Source organism: Penaeus chinensis, chromosome 12 (assembly GCF_019202785.1).
Source record: "Penaeus chinensis breed Huanghai No. 1 chromosome 12, ASM1920278v2, whole genome shotgun sequence".
In the NCBI taxonomy this organism is placed as follows: Eukaryota; Metazoa; Arthropoda; class Malacostraca; order Decapoda; family Penaeidae; genus Penaeus; species Penaeus chinensis.
The window spans coordinates 18,730,314-18,750,313 of record NC_061830.1 but is presented as its reverse complement, the minus strand read 5'-3'; the positions used below and the strand labels follow the sequence as shown (position 1 = coordinate 18,750,313).

Genomic DNA, 20,000 nt, shown 5'->3' with positions numbered 1-20,000 from the left:
AGGGAAAGTCTGCTCATCAATGATGCATTGACTGCCATGGTTCATGCACACTCCCTTTGGGCCACAAACTGCCAGTATATGTAGTTTAGCAAGGGTTAATGTATAGGAGATCAATGCAGGTTACACTGATAATTTTTTAGCTTCAAACATCCAACCAACCTTGCATTTATTATTCCTTTCTATTATCTACACTATATGTGTGTGAATCTCATATTTTCCATCACAAATGATACAAATTATAATAGTTTTGTTTACAAAGTGATCACACCCCTCTGAGATTCAATCTGTTACTCCAGCCATTCCTGGGAAATCCACAAACCGCTGAATGAGCCAAAAACCTTCTTAACCTGGGGGTTACGCCCACAATCCTCCATCTAGTTTCTGTATTTCCAAATTGGGGGTCTGCTCCTGGACCCCCACCCAATCTCCATGATGTGATGGTCATGTCATCCAGACTGAAGGGGTTAACCTACCACGAAAAAGAATGCAAAACTCACTGGAGGATATAGTCATAACTGGATTTTTTTTTAAATCGTTAACCACTGTAACAGGATATTATTTAACCGGACATGTCATACAAGTTCAGTTTCTAAGAGATTTTACCAATACCACAATAAGTGCCTTGTTTTATCTGTAAAGAGTGACCAGAAGTAATACATTCACAAAAACATGTAATGTGTTCGGTCTCAGGAGGATGATAAATTACAACAGGACAGAGATAAAGTTCCCAGGTTAAACAACCCATTCTAAAGGCACAAACTTGTATAACGATTGCCATTTAAGTCGAAATTTGTCCGGACCTAGGGCTTTCCCCCAGAACCTTACTGGATTCGTGTATTTCCCTAGCCTAGGGCTCCAACCTTGGACCCCATTTCCATCATTATTTTGCCAAGTGGGTGTTCAATTCATAAACAATTGCCTCCCCAAAAAAAAAACTGCAATGTTAAGAGATTATAGCAGCTTTGTGTCTGTTGGAATGGAGGCAAAGTATAACAGGCTCCCAATTGTGTGGGCGAGAACAAGTTTCTCTACTAATTTGACAGTAAATATTGCTGCAAAAAAATGTAACGTTTGGAGTGATTCCTTGCTTAACATTAAAGATAAGTGAAAAACATTATTAAAAGGTGTTTCAGCTTGTTCCTTGATTGACAATAATAAATATCTATTGATATGACCATGTTTGTACTATTTTCAGTTTTGATGGCAGATAGCCAGGGAGGTCATTCAACATTGCACTTGATAAACATAATTCAACAAGTTTGCTACCCTTATCCTGCATTTTATAAAGTCATTCCTGCAGCCATAATTCAGAAATTGGACTTATGACTTTTGTTTACATATTCCTTGATTGGCTAAAGAAGCCCTGAGAATTGTATGGCATTAGCAGAGTGGTAAAATTGCTTTACAAGAGCCCTGTGGCTATAATTAGAATGAATCCATTTATGGTCATATGTATGCGGAGAGTTGGCATCTCCATGAATCCCAGTTTACCAACACTGGTAACTATGATGGTAACTGATAGCTGGTAAATGTGTAATGATTGTATAATTGTGAATTCAACCACAGGACTCTGAATTTCTCCAATTTGCTGTCTTGTTGGAAAACCAGTAATATCGAAAGCTGCAAGTCTGCTAGTTTTGGCATATGAAATGGGATTCTCATTATAAGAGATGTCAAGGCAACTATGATTGTTTTGCTCATAGTACACCATGTGGGTTAGCAGATTGTCAGTCATAGTTTATATTTTTATCCCCCCCCCAAAAAAAAAATATATATATATATATAATAATAATAATAATAATAATAATAATAATAATAATAATAATAATAATAATAATAATAATAATAATAATAACAACAATGATGAAATAAATAAATAATGATAACCTCAACCCTGTAAAGTATGGAGGAAGGTTGTTACTAACCTTAAACCAAAGATTTACAGTATTGAATACCAGAACAGTTCTGTCCACTTCAAACTACATCTGAAATTCAGACTTATGAACACAAAATGGCAAGTGACTAGAATAAACAAATGCACTTGGTGACAAACAGGTTCCAAATATCAGGTCCATGGGAGTTCATGTTTGTTTAGTGTTTGAGTTTGCAGTCTTGGTGCTACATATATTTAATTTTCAATAATTAACTTTTTTTCTTCCAGTTACAAAAAACCACAATGGTTGACGCAACAGAAAAAGTTTCAAATGGCACATCTCCCAGAGGCCGTGGAGGCCGAGGAGGCCGAGGAGGCCGAGGAGGATTCAGAGGGAGAGGAGGCCGTGGAGGTTTTGGGGCTGGAAGAACTTTCGGCCAAAAGCCCAGAGTAAGTAAAGAAGCAAGGTCTGCAAATTCTACAATACTTGCATATTACTCTTTTACACTGCAATGTCAAACTTAAAAAAGCAAGATACATAGATAAAATCTCATATCTTCAGATTTTTATATAATCTCGTATTTTTTCTGAATATTTTACAATCATAAGTGGCTTGCAGCCAGACAAAAAAGAATGCTTATATATATATATATATATATATATATATATATATATATATATATATTAGTATTTAAATATTCTAAATCTTCACTGGCTAGTACAAGGCCAACATTGAAAACTGGATTATTAAGCCTACAATGTATGAAATAACCTTTTAAGTAACTAAAATTCTGCTAACTAGAAGTACACATATTTATATGAATCTGCAATAGAATCAAATTTCATATAACTAATTTTTGATATAAAGTAAATTGTATAAATTTACTTGTGCCATGTTGGTTAATAGTATATACAGAATCATTTTCTTGATTGGGTGAAAGAGACCATTAGTATGAATATTTACATTATCAAAGACAGATAAAAGGTATATTATTTAAAATTAGTTTTCTTCTAGTAATTGGCAGTAGCATCCTGAAACCCATTTTTCTGTTTAACCCCTTCCCGACAGGTCACGCCAAACAAACCGCTTGAAATGTGGCGTGTGGCTGTCGGCTGCGGGGGCGTGCCAAAGCTCTCCGAGGCAGTGATTCGCGCGCTCAAAGTCGGGGTGTTGCCGTGGTTCGCCAGAGCATAGTTTTTTTGTTTTCTTCACCCGTCACCAATGGGTTAACCCCTTGGTGACGGGTGAAGAAAACTTAAACAAAAAACTCCATGCTCTTGCGCTCAATAGCAACACGCCGACTTTGAGCGCGGGAGTTTGGTACATGAAGCCAAATCACCGGCTCATAGAGCTTTGGCGTACAGCCGCACACTACATTTTGAGCAGTTTGTTTTGACGTCTATAGACGTGACCCGTCGTTAAGGGGTTAATAATTGTCACCAAGCTATTCCATTGCATGGTTTTGCATTCTGTTTAATAATACAAGTTAATATTTTAGTTCATTATTTTTCTTTTATTTGGAAAGCAATATGGTAAGACCAAATTTTGTTGCCTGAATAGAAATGTACAGACCTGATCTTACTATAAAAAACATTGTCTTTCAGCCTCAAGAATTTGACAAAACTGCGCTTTTTGTAGAGTTCCAAAATAAGCCCAGTATAGAAGACATCAAACACTTCCTGCAAGCAGTGAAAGGTGCAAACACAGTAAAACTTGGAAAGTAAGTTCTAAAATTATTTGTCTTCAACTTCACTATTTAACTTTACTTTAGTATATATATATTAATATATATAAACATACATCAGTTGTATGTTTATCCAAATGCAAGCTTTTTTATATATGTAGCATTAGAATGGTTGATACGTTATCAGGAAAACTTCCTGTATCTAATCTGAAACTTTCTCCTCTTCAAAGATTTTTACAAATGCACTTCAAGACAGAAAAAGAAGCCGAGGAAGCAACCGCAAAGATTAAGGATATGGATGATAAAATCACAGTTAATAAGGCCTTTGCACAACAGTAAGTTATTCTAGACGTTCATAGTTTATGTATTAGGATAACTAGACAAAAGCTACTTTTGTTTTTATTTATAATTTATTTTTAGGATTTTATTTATTTATATATATATTTTTTTACATAAACTTAAAAGCAAAAGAGATTGTTGTTAACCCTTAGTTGCTGGGTGTTATGTCTGTACATGCCATGGCATGCCTGTACTATTATTTCGGGTGGCAAGTGCATACATCCCATGGTGCACCAATCCTGTTTTCTGGGGGCATGTATGGTCATGCCACTCATGCTACAGTGACGACAAAAGCCCCCGGCAGCAAGGCCCATGCCACTTTGAATATAACTGGGGAGAGAGGGCATGCGTATCAGGAAATTACCCATTGGGATTGGGTTATTACCAGATAGAATAGTTATTGACATTTACTTTTTCTGGTTAAAGTTTAGTATGTAATGTAATGACACCTACACCCCTCCCCTACAGAGATAAATCGCCTAAGAGAACCCTGCCAGAGGCTGAAACAAAACCAAATAAGAAGGCAAAGGTAAGAGATCCTGTGCATTTTGTAAAATCTTCGATCACACAAATGCTTTGTATCTGCCCACAGATACAAGCTATTCCATTTTGCTTAAATATTAATAACTTTTTATATTAAACTCTTGAATAAGACTTCATAAGTAATTTTGGAACAATGAAAGATGATCAAAATTAGAGTAAAAATAAACTAAGATTTGAAACCTTGGAATGTATCCTTGTTATATTGTATTTTTACTTTTATAGAAGGAACCAGTAAAGGAGGAAGAGGAAGAAGAGGATGACGATGATGAGGATGAGGATGGTGAGGAAGAGGAAGGCGAGGAGGAAGAGGGTGATGATGATGATGACGACGATGATGACGATGACGAGGAGGAAGAGGATGACGACGATGAGTGATAGGATGTAACAGAAGAGTATGAGAGTTGTTGGCTGTAAGAGGTTCATTTATTCTTGTCAGAATATAAAGGAAATTAAAAAAATACACATTTAATTAATGTGCTACTATTTTTTTTTGTATAATTTACCTACTATACTTAAAAAGTGTAATGGCATGGTATGCTCGTGTCTCCATCTAGCAGTAAAATGCTTGTTTGGATCAGTAACTACTTCTCCAGATTCATGATATGGCTTTAGACAGTTTCATCAGCATTTTAAATTTAACATTGAAGGCTAGGAAAACTTCAAGATCTGTGCTGAGAGGAAGTTGTCCTTAAAAGATAAAATGTCGCAAAAATGCTCTGGTTTCAGAAAAATAGAATTGTCATTGCTCTTTACTAATGAAAGTGTATTAACAAATAAAGGGAATCTTGCAAAGGTTTCCAAAATAAGCATGATTTTTGTATTGCATCTTATTGCTCTAGATCAGGGTTCTTAACTTGGGGGTCCATGGATGGGATTCAGGGCCACATGAAGATATGACAATTTTTTTGAGATGGTGTTCTGTATAGTTTCATAATCCTTTGTGAATCATATACATTCATCACAAGCAAAACTCAATAAGTGAAGTATATTATACACCCTGCATACAAAGTCATAATTTTTTTTATTATTTACAACTTGCAATTGTACAAATTTAACTCCTTGTACATATGCTTGTGAGAAAGAGCAAGGGAATGCAAGTGAGACAGTGAGAGAGTATGAATAAGAGAATGCGAGAGGATATATATATATAGAGAGAGAGAGAGCGCAAGTGAGAATGAGAATGAGAGTGGGAGAGAGAGAGAGCGCAAGTGAGAATGAGTGGGAGAGAGAGAGAGCGCAAGTGAGAATGAGTGGGAGAGAGAGAGAGCGCAAGTGAGAATGAGTGGGAGAGAGAGAGCGCAAGTGAGAATGAGAATGAAAGTGGGAGAGAGAGAGAGAGAGAGCGCAAGTGAGAATGAGAGTGGGAGAGAGAGAGAGCGCAAGTGAGAATGAGAGTGGGAGAGAGAGAGCGCAAGTGAGAATGAGAGTGGGAGAGAGAGAGCGCAAGTGAGAATGAGAGTGGGAGAGAGAGAGAGAGCAAGTGAGAATGAGAGTGGGAGAGAGAGAGCGCAAGTGAGAATGAGAGTGGGAGAGAGAGAGCGCAAGTGAGAATGAGAGTGGGAGAGAGAGAGCGCAAGTGAGAATGAGAGTGGGAGAGAGAGAGAGCGCAAGTGAGAATGAGAGTGGGAGAGAGAGAGCGCAAGTGAGAATGAGAGTGGGAGAGAGAGAGCGCAAGTGAGAATGAGAGTGGGAGAGAGAGAGAGCGCAAGTGAGAATGAGAGTGGGAGAGAGAGAGAGCAAGTGAGAATGAGAGTGGGAGAGAGAGAGAGAGCAAGTGAGAATGAGAGTGGGAGAGAGAGAGAGCAAGTGAGAATGAGAGTGGGAGAGAGAGAGAGAGCAAGTGAGAATGAGAGTGGGAGAGAGAGAGAGAGCAAGTGAGAATGAGAGTGGGAGAGAGAGAGAGAGCAAGTGAGAATGAGAGTGGGAGAGAGAGAGAGAGAGCAAGTGAGAATGAGAGTGGGGAGAGAGAGAGAGAGCAAGTGAGAATGAGAGTGGGGAGAGAGAGAGAGAGCAAGTGAGAATGAGAGTGGGGGGAGAGAGAGAGAGAGCAAGTGAGAATGAGAGTGGGAGAGAGAGAGAGAGCAAGTGAGAATGAGAGTGGGAGAGAGAGAGAGAGCAAGTGAGAATGAGAGTGGGAGAGAGAGAGAGAGCAAGTGAGAATGAGAGTGGGAGAGAGAGAGAGAGCAAGTGAGAATGAGAGTGGGAGAGAGAGAGAGAGCAAGTGAGAATGAGAGTGGGAGAGAGAGAGAGAGCAAGTGAGAATGAGAGTGGGAGAGAGAGAGAGAGCAAGTGAGAATGAGAGTGGGAGAGAGAGAGAGAGCAAGTGAGAATGAGAGTGGGAGAGAGAGAGAGAGCAAGTGAGAATGAGAGTGGGAGAGAGAGAGAGAGCAAGTGAGAATGAGAGTGGGAGAGAGAGAGAGAGCAAGTGAGAATGAGAGTGGGAGAGAGAGAGAGAGCAAGTGAGAATGAGAGTGGGAGAGAGAGAGAGAGCAAGTGAGAATGAGAGTGGGAGAGAGAGAGAGAGCAAGTGAGAATGAGAGTGGGGAGAGAGAGAGAGAGCAAGTGAGAATGAGAGTGGGGAGAGAGAGAGAGAGCAAGTGAGAATGAGAGTGGGGAGAGAGAGAGAGAGAGCAAGTGAGAATGAGAGTGGGAGAGAGAGAGAGAGCAAGTGAGAATGAGAGTGGGGAGAGAGAGAGAGAGCAAGTGAGAATGAGAGTGGGGAGAGAGAGAGAGAGAGCAAGTGAGAATGAGAGTGGGGAGAGAGAGAGAGAGAGCAAGTGAGAATGAGAGTGGGAGAGAGAGAGAGAGAGAGCAAGTGAGAATGAGAGTGGGGAGAGAGAGAGAGAGAGCAAGTGAGAATGAGAGTGGGAGAGAGAGAGAGAGCAAGTGAGAATGAGAGTGGGAGAGAGAGAGAGAGAGCAAGTGAGAATGAGAGTGGGGAGAGAGAGAGAGAGAGCAAGTGAGAATGAGAGTGGGAGAGAGAGAGAGAGAGAGCAAGTGAGAATGAGAGTGGGAGAGAGAGAGAGAGAGAGCAAGTGAGAATGAGAGTGTGGAAGAGAGAGAGCATGAAGAGAGTGGGAGAGAGAGAGAAGTGAGAATGAGATGAGGGGTGGGAGCAGAGAGAGAGAGAGAGAGCAAGTGAGAATGAGAGTGGGAGAGAGAGAGAGAGAAGGAGCAAGTAGAGAATGAGAATGGGTGGGAGAGAGAGAGAGAGAGCAAGTGAGAATGAGAGTGGGAGGAAGTGAAGAATGAGAGAGAGAGAGCAAGTGAGAATGAGAGTGGGAAAGAGAGAGAGAGCAAGTGAGAATGAAGTGGGAGAGAGAGAGAGAGAGCAAGTGAGAATGAGATGGGAGAGAGAGAGAGAAGCAAGTGAGAGAGAGTGGGAGAGAGAGAGAGAGAGCAAGTGAGAATGAGAGTGGGAGAGAGAGAGAGAGAGCAAGTGAGAATGAGAGTGGAGGAGAGAGAGAGAGAGCAAGTGAGAATGAGAGTGGGAGAGAGAGAGAGAGAAGTGAGAATGAGAGTGGAGAGAGAGAGAGAGAGCAAGTGAGAATGAGAGTGGGAGAGAGAGAGAGAGAGCAAGTGAGAATGAGAGTGGGAGAGAGAGAGAGAGAGAGAGAGCAAGTGAGAATGAGTGGGGGAGAGAGAGAGAGAGAGAGAGAGCAAGTGAGAATGAGAGTGGGAGAGGGAGAGAGAGAGAGCAAGTGAGTATGAGAGTGGGAGAGGGAGAGAGAGAGAGAGAGTAAGTGAGAATGAGAGTGGGAGAGGGAGAGAGAGAGAGAGAGAGAGTAAGTGAGAATGAGAGCGGGAGAGGGAGAGAGAGAGAGAGAGAGCAAGTGAGAATGAGAGTGGGAGAGGGAGAGAGAAAGAGAGAGCAAGTGAGAATGAGAGTGGGAGAGGGAGAGAGAGAGAGAGAGAGTAAGTGAGAATGAGAGCGGGAGAGGGAGAGAGCAAGTGAGAATGAGAGTGGGGGAGAGAGAGAGAGAGCAAGTGAGAATGAGAGTGGGAGAGGGAGTCTGTCTCATTGAGTTGTCTGACACTCGGTGCTTACCGTGGCGGCGGGATTGCCAGCAAGCGCTCCTGCCGCCATGGTGTAAGCATTTCGCATAGCCTCTTTACCAGCACGGCGGCTGTTGTGGGCGGTCCATGTCTCAGGAATTGTGTATGGTCACAATTTTCTAGGTAGTGGACTAGTGTGGCGTTCGGCTCGCCGCAGTGCTTGCAGCACCATTCATCGCGTTCGATTGTTGGGATAATCTGCCATGCACAGTGGTAACCTAGGCGCATTCTGTGAAGAATGACTTCGGTACCTCTGTTGCTTACTTCAGAGAGTGCCAGTGGTTCATAGCCTGTGGCGTCTCAGTACCAGCTGGCCGAGGGGGAGGTTCTCGTTTCCTCTCTGTGGAGCTGCCGTAGGAAGGTACGACCGACCAAGGCACACTTCTCCATAAGTAATTTTCGGCTCGGTTTTATCGTCATGGGATTTGGGGGCATACCCCTGCCAGCGACGGCTAGTCTGTCAGCAAGCTCGTTCCCTCTGATGCCGATGTGGCTTAGGACCCAGTTGATAATAATTCTTCTACCCTGAGCAAGAATTCTCTGTGCCATTGTGAGAATCGTGGTCAGTAGGTAGATGTTGTCTGTGGGTGAGCTGTGCTGAAGACAGTCAATGGCTGCCCTGGAGTCTGTGTGTATGACCACGTGTCCTTCCCTTAGGGACGCGTGGCCTAGGGCTCCCATGATTGCAACTGCCTCTGCCTGTAGCGAGGAGGCGTTGTCTGTTACCCTCATGGATCGCGTGGCATCCCTAGCTGCAAAGCCGGCGCCTGCAGTGTGGCTCAAGGGATCGACCGATCCATCCGTGTAGTATGTTCTACTACCCGGAGGAGTGATGGCTGCAATGACCCTGTGGGCTTCTGCCTTTAGGCTAGGCATGGGGTATAGGCTCTTTTTCATTGACAGGCTCATTATATTGAACTCTATCAGGCTCAGTGCCCACGGCGGGGCTTCGGCAAAGTCGGGGTGGGGGGAGTCCATGCCCTTAGCAAGAAGCTGTTCTTTGAGCTGATGGCGTATCAACACCCTGGCTGTATGAGACAGCCACGAGTTGTTTGCAACGAACTCGTTGTCTTGTTCGAGGCATCTGACTAATTTTTGTCTTAGGCTTGTGTTCCTGGGAGCCTGGATGACCTTTGACAGGAATTGTGTTGCCATTAGATCGATTCGTGAGTCCAGGGGGAGAAGGTTTGCCTCCATCAGGAGGTTGAGGACCTTCGTCCACCTCGGGGCACCCAGAATGATCCTGGCAGCTTCATTTTGGACTGTTTCTAATTTGTCTGTGTGCTTTTTCTTTGCAGCAATTAGGGCAACTGAGGCATAGTCCACAATGGGCCAGACAGCATGTACATAGAATGATCTTAGTACTTTGTGTCTGGCCCCTATGCGTCTCCCAGTCATTGCTCTCATGACGGACAGTCTTGCTTTGGTTCGGTCAACCAGGTACTGGACCTCCTTATGGAAGGAGAGGGTCCGGTCTATCCTTACCCCAAGGTATAGGTAGTCCTGGACCCATTCTAATTCCACTCCCTGGATTTTCAGTCTTGTGCCTTGAACTCTCTGTCTCAGAGCCATGGCTTTGGATTTGGCTGCAGAGATCTTTAGTCCTGTCCTACAACACTCCTCTGACAGGAGGTCCAGACAACGCTGGGCTTTATTCTGGCTGCGTGGTCCAGTGGAGGTGATAGCGAGATCGTCTGCATACGAGATGATCTGGCACCCCACTGGGAGGTTTATGTTGAGGATGCAGGACATTAAAGTGTTGAATAGGGCTGGACTGAGAACCCCACCCTGTGGCGTTCCATTTTCGAGCGGCATGTGCTGCGATAGGTGACCCTGGAATTTGACATTGGCAGTCCTGTTCCTGAAGTAGTCACCTATCCAAGCCAAGAGCTTTCCTCTGATTCCCTTCTGGATCAGGCTTTCCTGAATGGCAAGCAGACTTGCCAGTTCAAAAGCCTTCTCCAGGTCAAGGAATACCACCACAGGTGGGCCCTTGCTGATTGTGCTTAAGAGCGTGGCTATGCTGTGTGCTGTGCCCATGCCCCTTGTGAACCTGTGGAGGTGTTCGTGCGGGGGTCCCGTTTTCCATTGAAGCCGGTTTAGTACCATCTTCTCAGCCGTCTTGGCCAGGCAGCTGAGCAGAGAGATGGGGCGGTACTTCCCCGGCTCCTTTGGTTTTGGGACGGGAACTATGGTAGACCTCTTCCAACTCTGGGGTAGAGTGGAAGTTTCCCAGGACTTGTTGATGAGTTGCAAGAGTGCACGCTCACCTGCTAGTCCTAGGTGGGAGATAATGGGGTACGAGATCTCATCAGAGCCCGGGGCTGTGTTGGAACTGGTTTTATAGGCTTTCCTTAGTTCCCTCAGAGAAAAGATAACGTCTGAGATATCGGGCTCGGCTGCCCTTTCTCTGATCTCAGCGTGTCTGTCAGGCTGTAGACGCTCTTGTCTTGCCCTCAGCTCGGCTGGCAGACTGTTGCTGCTCGTTCTCGCAGAGAACTCGTGCGCCAGTCTGTTAGCCTCTGCTTGGGGGTCGTGATGGGTGCACCTCGGGGCTGAGCGGCTGGTAGCTCGCTTGACCCGTTGCCACAGCTTTGAAAGGGTGGTTTGGTGGTCGAAGGACTAACACCAGTCCAGCCACTTTTCCTGCCTGACTCTGTTGGCAGTTTCCTTGGCATCCGTGACAGCTTCCCTTAGGAGGGATAAGTTGTCAGGGGTTCTTTGCCTTCGGAATAATTTTCGGCACATGTTCACCCTGTGGTTGACCTCCCTGATCTCGTCATTGAAGTACCAGGCGTCTTTGTGACTTCTGGACCCAGGCCGAGTTTTGGGTATGGTCTGTGAGGCGTTTAGCAGGCTAGCTTCGAGGATTGTTGCATCTCAGACAGAGGGCCAAGGCATTTTGAAACGCCTGCCAGTTAGCCTTGTCTGTTTTCCATCTTGGATTCGGTCTTAGGATTTCGGCTGGGCCAGCATCCATGAGGGTAGTTATAGTGCCGTAATGGTCACTTGTGATGGTCTCATCGACACACCAGCCAATCCTCCCCACCAGAGTCGCAGTGGCCAGGGTTGGCTCTTGGGTGTTGAGGAGAGCGATCTCAGGGAATGTCTCTAGCACATCGGCTATGTGATAGCCGGCCGCATCCGGTGCCCGGCAGGGAGCCAGGATGGGGTGGTGTGCATTGAAGTCTCCCCCTATGATCACTCGGTCATGTGCAGCAGAAGCACAGACCTGGCTGATGTCTAAGCTTCTACAGCGTGGCTGGCTGTACACATTGTACAGTTTGAGGGGCCCCCCGGCCAGGTGAACCTCGACGGCAAGGGATTCAACATCGTCTCCACAGTGCGATGCATCGGCTATTGCGGAGCAGGGGATTGTTGCTCTCACAAGGGTGATCAAGCCTCTCTTGCCAGGTGTTCGTGGCAGTGTGAAGGCATGGTACCCTGAGAAGCGAACAGTGTCCACTGTTAATGTCTCCTGGAGCATGACAATGTCAATGTTCCTTGATCGCACTACTGCTTGGAGAAAAGCGTTCTTTGCAGAGAAGCTATTGATGTTCCACTGTAGGATGCTTAGATGGTGTGTCATGATGTTATTCAGTGATAGTTACATCAGAGACATCGTCGGAGTCCTCGCTGGTTGAGGGCTCCTCGTCTGTTGTCAGGCTATCCTTGGGTCCACTGGGGGGTGGAGAGCCTTTGGTAGCTCTGACTTTGGTTGGTTCGGCTTTTCTCTCAGGCTTTTTCTTGGCTGGCCTTGCTGGCCTTGCCTGGGCAAGGTCAGCATCTCTGGCTGCACAGGTTCAGCCTGTTTTGGCTCTGCCTGTGAAGGCATGGCCTGGTTTGGAGTGGGGAGGGGAGTCTCGTCCTGGGGTGAGGCTGAGGCTGAGGCTGGTTTTGCTCTAACCAGCTTTCTTTCCTTCAGGGTCTGGGTCATTGCCGTCATGGCGACCGAAACTGCCTTCTCGGCCTCCTCACTCGACCTCCCCAGGGCTGTTGCTACTGCTGTGACAACAGCAGTTAACAGGAGAGTCATATCGTCCTCGTCAAAGAGGAGATGATCATCTGTTGGGGAGGTTTTTGTGGTGCTGTTAGAAACTTTTTTCTTTAGTTTCTTTTTCTGCACCTTTGGCATTGTCGGAAACTCCTTTTTGTTGAAGACATCCGGTGTCGGCTGGGGGGCGGCTTCCTTCCTCTTAGGAGGTCGGGAGGCCTTTTCGCTTTTGTTCCTTCCCCAGACATGAGTGGCCGGTGGGGCAGGAACAAAGTCTGGTCTGTTTTGAACAACCTGAGACTGAGAAGCCAGGTAGCACCATCTTGGTTCTCTTTTCCTCGGGACTTAGTGGGGAAAGACTCACTTTCCTCCCATCGGCTAGCTCCTTCGTTTCCCGGAGGAAATTCAAGGTAGCTTGATCTTTGGGCATTATGATCATGCCGGATTTTCCGTTGCAACTCCAATGCCCTGATCAATTGGTAAGCATTGTCGAAGCCTTTGGGTTTAGCTAGCACTTTGAACTGGGCGAAGCGTTTAGGGTGTCCCGACTCTTCATCAGAGTCGGTCTCCGGCCTCGGACGCTTCGGCCCGCCCTTTCGGCTTTCGGGCTTGTTTGTGGAGGCAGCAGCTGATGCGGCTGGTTCAGCCTGCTCTCCCCTCTCAATCGGGGAGGCCGTCTGAGAACTCAGGGGCCTCCCTGGCTTAGCTGCTGGCCTGGAGAGGCCAGCTCGCGAGTCAAGATGTCTGACTATTCGGTGGACAGACCCATTGGCTTCGGTCTTGTCCACCTTAGCAGCAGGGGTGACAGTGTCATCCTGTGCATGGGGCTTTCTTTTGCCACCAGAAGGCACATATGGCTTCGTGGTGACTGCCGTGGTCTGGGCCTTGCACGGTTCGTCAACATTTTTATCAGTCTGTTGGGGGTGTTTTATATTGTTTTCCATAAATTGGTAAGTGCTTCATCCTCTCACGCCCCCACACACCACGGAGTCCAACAAGGGGAAGCTGAGTGTCAGATCCAGTATCTAACAGCAACAGGAGTGATGAGAGGATATACGCAGCCAATAGCCATTGTGACGGCGCTCACGGATCATTGTGAGTGCCAATGGCGGCATGACTGCTTGACCATAGCCTCCCGGGGGAGACCAGCCGATTGATCGTGACCGGGCCGGGATCAGACCGCCTGTCTTGCTGGAAAAGAGGACCAAAGAGGCGTGTTGCTAGCCGCAGGGCGTACTCGTTCACGGCATCGCTCAACCTCCAGGACTCCTGTCTCCACAGCGCACAAGGCTGCCACGCACGGCAAACGCGTGGGTAGGTGTAAACCCCTGGGGAGAGACCAGAGGGGATGCCCTTCCACCTACGAGACATCATTGTTTGGAGCCCTTTTGCTCAGCCCTCTGAGGCAGCCACCCAAAGGTTGCTTCACTGCAGTGAGGGAAGAGGAGTCTTGCACTTTTACCAGGCAGTTCCTTTCATCCCTCTGAAGCAACCACCCAAAGGTTGTTTCACCTCAGTGAGGAAGGAAAGGACCTGTGTCTTTTCAAAGCAGTTCCCCCTTCCCTCTGAAACAGCCACCCTAAGGCTGTTTCACCTCAGTGAGGGAAGGGAGGTTTTGCGTTCTTGCCAGGCAGTTCCTTACATTCCTCTGAAGCATCCACCCAAAGGTTGTTACACCTCAGTGAGGAAGGAAAGGACCTGTGTCTTTTCGAGGGGATTCCTCCTTCCCTCTGAGACAGCCACCCAAAGGCTGTTTCACCTCAGTGAGGGAAGGGAGGTTTTGCACTTTTTGCCAGGCAGTTCCTTTCATCCCTCTGAAGCAACCACCCAAAGGTTGTTTCACCTCAGTGAGGAAGGAAAGGACCTGTGTCTTTTCAAAGTGTTTCCCCCTTCCCTCTGAAGCAGCCATCCAAAGGTGAGGGAAGGGGGGTTTTGTCCTTTTGCCAGCTGGTTCCTTTCAGCCCTCTGAAGCAACCATCCAAAGGTTGTTTCACCTCAGTGAGGGGGGGGGGGGGCGGTACTCGGAAACCATTCCGGACGTCTAGACGGGAGCGGTCGCCTGTGTGAAGGGCAGGGCCACAAACCGACCGAGAAGCGGGGCGGCACGGGGAATGGTTACCCCGGCGGCCCCCGGCCGGCTGCGTGACGCGAGCCCGCGACCTTTGCTGTGGAGGGTATATTATATATAATATATATTATACATAATATATATTATATATAACATATATTATATATATAATATAATATATTATATATAATATAAATAATATATATATAATATATATAGAATCAACGGTAAAAATAAATAAAAAAGATGACTCTACACCAAGAAAAGAATACCAAATTACGATCTATTAGAAAATGGCAAACATCGCCGGTCCCCATACCCACAGGACGCCGAACAACTGCCAAATCGCACGGTTAATACAGTTCAGGTTCCCCTCAAACAGATTCCCTATGGAAAAGCCAAATTGGCAGCATGTAAGTGCAGTATATCACAAAATCAGGCAGGTTTATACATGGTTAACTTAAAGCGACAAATATAATCAGCCATTCGACAGAATTCCCACCAGACAAGCTATGCATAAACAAAGCTTAATTAGCCTCCCGGCTAGTACAGTGGTAACGCATCAGCCTCTCATTCGAGTTGCAATTATCTGACTTATCCTTAAAGCGTAATTCAAGCGATGGCACCTCATTCGAGTTCCAGACGCTGACCTCGCGACCCGTGGCTGCAGTCGGCCGAGGGCGCAGGTCAGTAGGCTTAACAACCGCTAAGGAATGCGACACTTCCGAAAAACGGCCAGATACGAAATCACCTTTCTAACATCCTCTAACCCCAAACCCCATCCCTACTCATTCCAATATTGTCCTAAATCCTCCTCTCCCATATCATCCGCCTTCCCCAGCCCCTATGCTGCAAGCCTACAATTTATGCACATTATAATGCATGGCGTGATGCTTGTGGGGGAAAGCTCCAGGGAGCCCTGCAGGCGGATTATGGGACCTGCAGCCAGCCAACCTCCTCAATATGGGGCGGCGTCGGTAGGGGTTGGTGGGGTGGTGCCCACCCGGAGTGACTGCCCGAGGTTTGACCTCATGCGGGCTGTCAGTGTGGAAGTTTGGAACATCCGGTCCTTGCGACAGGACGATCGTTTACCACTACTGTTGAGGGAATTGAAGCAGCTGAGAGTTGAGGTCGCTGCTCTCTCGGTGGTGAGAAGACCAGGCAGCGGCACGATTAGTGTGGGTGGCTACACTTATTACTGGTCGGACCGCAGCGATGGCCACCATCTACAGGGAGTAGCCATAGCCATCTCCAGCAGACTTCAATCCTTGGTAGTTGAGGTCACTCCAGTCGATGAGCGTATTATGGTATTGAGACTGAAACTTTCATTTGGCTTCATGTCTCTTATACTCCTATGGATGTATATATAAACTTGAGGTGAAAGAGATGTTTTATGCCAAACTTGCATCTGTGACAGACAGTTGTCCTCGGCGAGATATTCGTATTGTTCTGGGTGATTTCAATGCGGTATCCGGCTGCGATCGAGCTGGCAATGAGATGTCTATCGGTCCTCATGGCTAAGGAGCTGATGCTGGCAGCGAGAATAGCCTCCTTTTCCGTGACTTTGCTAGGTCCTAGTAGTTGAGGATTTCTGGCTCCTGGTATCAGCGTTCTGACCCGTATTGTTGGACTTGGTACAGCGATATGGGTAGTGTGGCCAAGGAGATCAACCACAGCCTCATTAGCACTCGGTGGAGGATCCTCCAGAACTGTAGGGTGTATCGAAGCGCCGAGTTCTGTGGAACTGATCATAGATTAGTTGTGGCTATTCTCTGGGTCTACTTTAGAACCCCCTCGCCGCCCAAATGAACACCCTAGGGTGTCTCATTTGGACAGAATGAGGGAAGACGACTGTGCCCATGGGGTTTGCCGAGGCTATCTCTGGTCGTCTCACAGCACTTGAGGGCCTGACAGACCCTGTTCTTCTGTGGGATACCTTCAAGCGTGAAATGCTTGATGCAGCTCAAGAATCCCTTTGTGAATGCCCAAGAGCAAGACAGTTCCATCTCGCAGGAGACACTGGAAGCCACAGATGCTTGTGGTGCGGCATGATTGTCAGGGGATCGCAACTTGGACTGTTCTCTGGTGCGAAGGACTAGGTCACTATTGAGAAAGGATAAGGAACAGTTTATCAATAATCTTGCAGAGGAGGTCGAAAGCCATTTCTTAGTAAATTACCTTCATCCTGCCTACCAAGCCCTGAGAAAGGTGTGTGTGCGTTGGGCTGAGTATTTATAGCAGTTGTATTAGGTTGATCCACCAACAGTTAAGATGGATGCGGGTAATGTTGAGATTCCTCTGCCAGACCCACTCATCAGCAAGGAGAAATCTAACATATGCAATTAAGAAACCAGTCGGAGAAGTGACATATAGTAAGAATTAAATCATAAGAGTAGTGGAAAAGTTTTACAGGGATCTATACAATGCAAATGAACAGCCACGGATAGAAGCAAACGCGGTAACTAGAGAAGTACCTAACATCACAACAGAAGAATTAAAGAGAGCTCTTAAAGGCATGAAGAGAGGGAAAACAACAGGTGAAGACGGTATTAGTATAGACCTTATAATAGACACAGGAGAAATTGCAACAGTAAAACTAGCCAATCTTTTTAACAAATGCCTTTTCAAGAAAAAACTTTCGAAAGCCTGAAAAAATGCAACAGTTATTTTGATTCATAAAAAAGGGGGCAGGAAGGATCTAAAAAACTACCAACCCATAAGTCTCCTTTCAGTTACTTACAAACTGTTCACTAAAATCATAATTCGCATCTCTGACAGTCTGGATTCTAACCAGCCTAAAGAACAGGCAGGTTTCCGAAGTGGATTCTCAACAACAGACCACACACAGACGCTCACCCAAATTAGAGATAAAATAAACGAATACAGGAAACCCACGTGTATGGCATTCATTGAGTACGAAAAGGCATTTGACTCTACAAATACCAGCAGTACTAGAAGCTATTCGAAGACAGGGAGTAGAGGAGGTATATTGTAAAATATTAGAAGATATGTACGAAGATGGGACAGCAACCATCAAGCTCCACTCAGAAACCGATAAAATCCCAATTAAGAAAGGTGTTAGACAGGGCGATACCATCTCACCAAAGCTAGAATGGACCGGAAAGGGTATCAAAATTTGGGATGAATACCTGAACAATCTAAGATTTGCAGATGATATTGTTTTAGTGAATCTGCAAATGGAGTGCAGCAACTAATAAATGATCTGAATAGAGAAAGCCTGAAAATCGAATTTAGGATGCACAAGAAAAAGACTAAGATCATGTTCAACAGTAGAGCTCAGTTCGAACAAATACATGTTCAAGGCAAAGCGCTAGAGGTGGTAGGGCCACTTGTATAGACAAACACATCTAGCGAAGAGGAAATTAAGCGACGCATCTGTCTAAGCTGGAGCGCCTTCGGCAAACACTGTAGCATACTAAGAGGCTCCTTGCCTTGATGATTAAAAACAAGTCTTTAAAAAATGCATCCTCCCAGTTATGACCTATGGATCAGAAACATGGACTACACCCAAATTACTAGAGAGGCAACTAATGAGTGCCCAGAGAGGGATGGAGAGGTTGCTGGGAATTAGTCTAAGAGATCGGATGAGGGTGCCATGGATTAGGGAACAGACAAAAGTGGAAGACATACTCAGGAGCATCAAAAAGAAAAAAATGGCATTGGGCAGGTCATATATGTCGGAGATAGGACAACAGATGGACAACGAAAGTAACAGACTGGGTTATAGATAACATAAAGTGGCCAAGGGCCAGACCTAGGACAAGATGGCGCGACGAAATAACGAAATTTGGGGGGCAAGACTGGAAGCAAAAAACACAAGACAGACAAAGATGGCAAAGATTGGGAGAGGCCTACGTCCTGCAGTGGACTGACCCAGGCTGATGATGATGAATATATATATATATATATATATATATATATATATATATATATATATTCATATATATATATATATATATATATATATATATATATTCATATATATATATATATATATATATATATATATATATTCATATATATATATATATATATATATATATATTCATATATATATATATATATATATATATATATATATATATATATATATATTCATCATCATCAGCCTGGGTCAGTCCACTGCAGGACGTAGGCCTCTCCCAATCTTTGCCATCTTTGTCTGTCTTGTGTTTTTTGCTTCCAGTCTATATAACATATATATAATATATATAGCTTATATATATATAATATATATATATATATAATATATATATAATATATACATACAAAATATGTATATATATATAATATATATTATATATATAATATATATAATATATATAATATATATAGTATATATATTATATATATAGTATACATATATATATATATAATGTATATATATAATATATAAAACATATAAATATATATATATATAATATATAATATATATAATATATATGATATGTATAATATATATAACATATATAATATACATAATATATATAATATATATAATATAATATATATATATAATTTATAATATATATATATATATATAATATATATAATATAATGTAAATATATAACATAAATGTATATATGTAATATATAGAGTAAATACATAATGAACCGTATTCATGTTGACAAATGTAGCAAAGGAATGAATGAGAATGAATATCTTAACATGTATTTCTGACGAAGATATAATCGAAACCGGTCAAATACATCTCTTTTATTGTGAAGATATTCATTCTTATTTATACCTTTTCTACATATATACATAATATATATATATATATATATAATACAAAATGCATATGATATATAATATATAATATATAATATGTATAATATATATATATATATATATATATAATACAAAATGTATATGATATATAATATATAATATATAATATGTATAATATATATATATATATATATATATATATATATATATATGTATAATGAATGTAATATATATAATAAAAATAATATATATAATATACAATATATATGATATATATAATATATATATCATATATATATAATATAATAAATATAATATGTATTTATATATAATATATACATAATATATAATACAATATATATAATATATATGATATATGTAATATAATATATATATAATATTAAATATATATGATATATATATAATATATATATTAATATATATGATATATGTAATATAATATATATATATAATATTAAATATATATGATATATATATAATATATATATATATATATATATATATATATATATATATATATATATATGTTTATACACACACATATATATAATGTGTGTTTATATATGTATGTGTGTGTATATATATATGTTAAGATATACATATATATACATATACATATACATATATATATATATATATATATATATATATATATATATATATATATA

The 20,000-nt window shown here is 43.2% G+C and overlaps 1 protein-coding gene across 1 annotated transcript in view; it reads left to right on the top strand.

The window, feature by feature from the left end:
- Positions 1-4,925, top strand: part of LOC125031259 (nucleolin-like) — a 6,864-nt gene extending 1,939 nt beyond the window's left edge. Inside the window, exons 2-6 of the mRNA XM_047621919.1 lie at positions 2,162-2,323; positions 3,479-3,594; positions 3,789-3,893; positions 4,366-4,426; positions 4,663-4,925. Coding sequence (XP_047477875.1) covers positions 2,177-2,323; positions 3,479-3,594; positions 3,789-3,893; positions 4,366-4,426; positions 4,663-4,815 — 582 coding nt within the window. The 5' untranslated portion in view covers positions 2,162-2,176 and the 3' untranslated portion in view covers positions 4,816-4,925. The remainder of the gene's footprint in view (positions 1-2,161; positions 2,324-3,478; positions 3,595-3,788; positions 3,894-4,365; positions 4,427-4,662) is intronic.
- Positions 4,926-20,000: the final 15,075 nt, after the last annotated feature.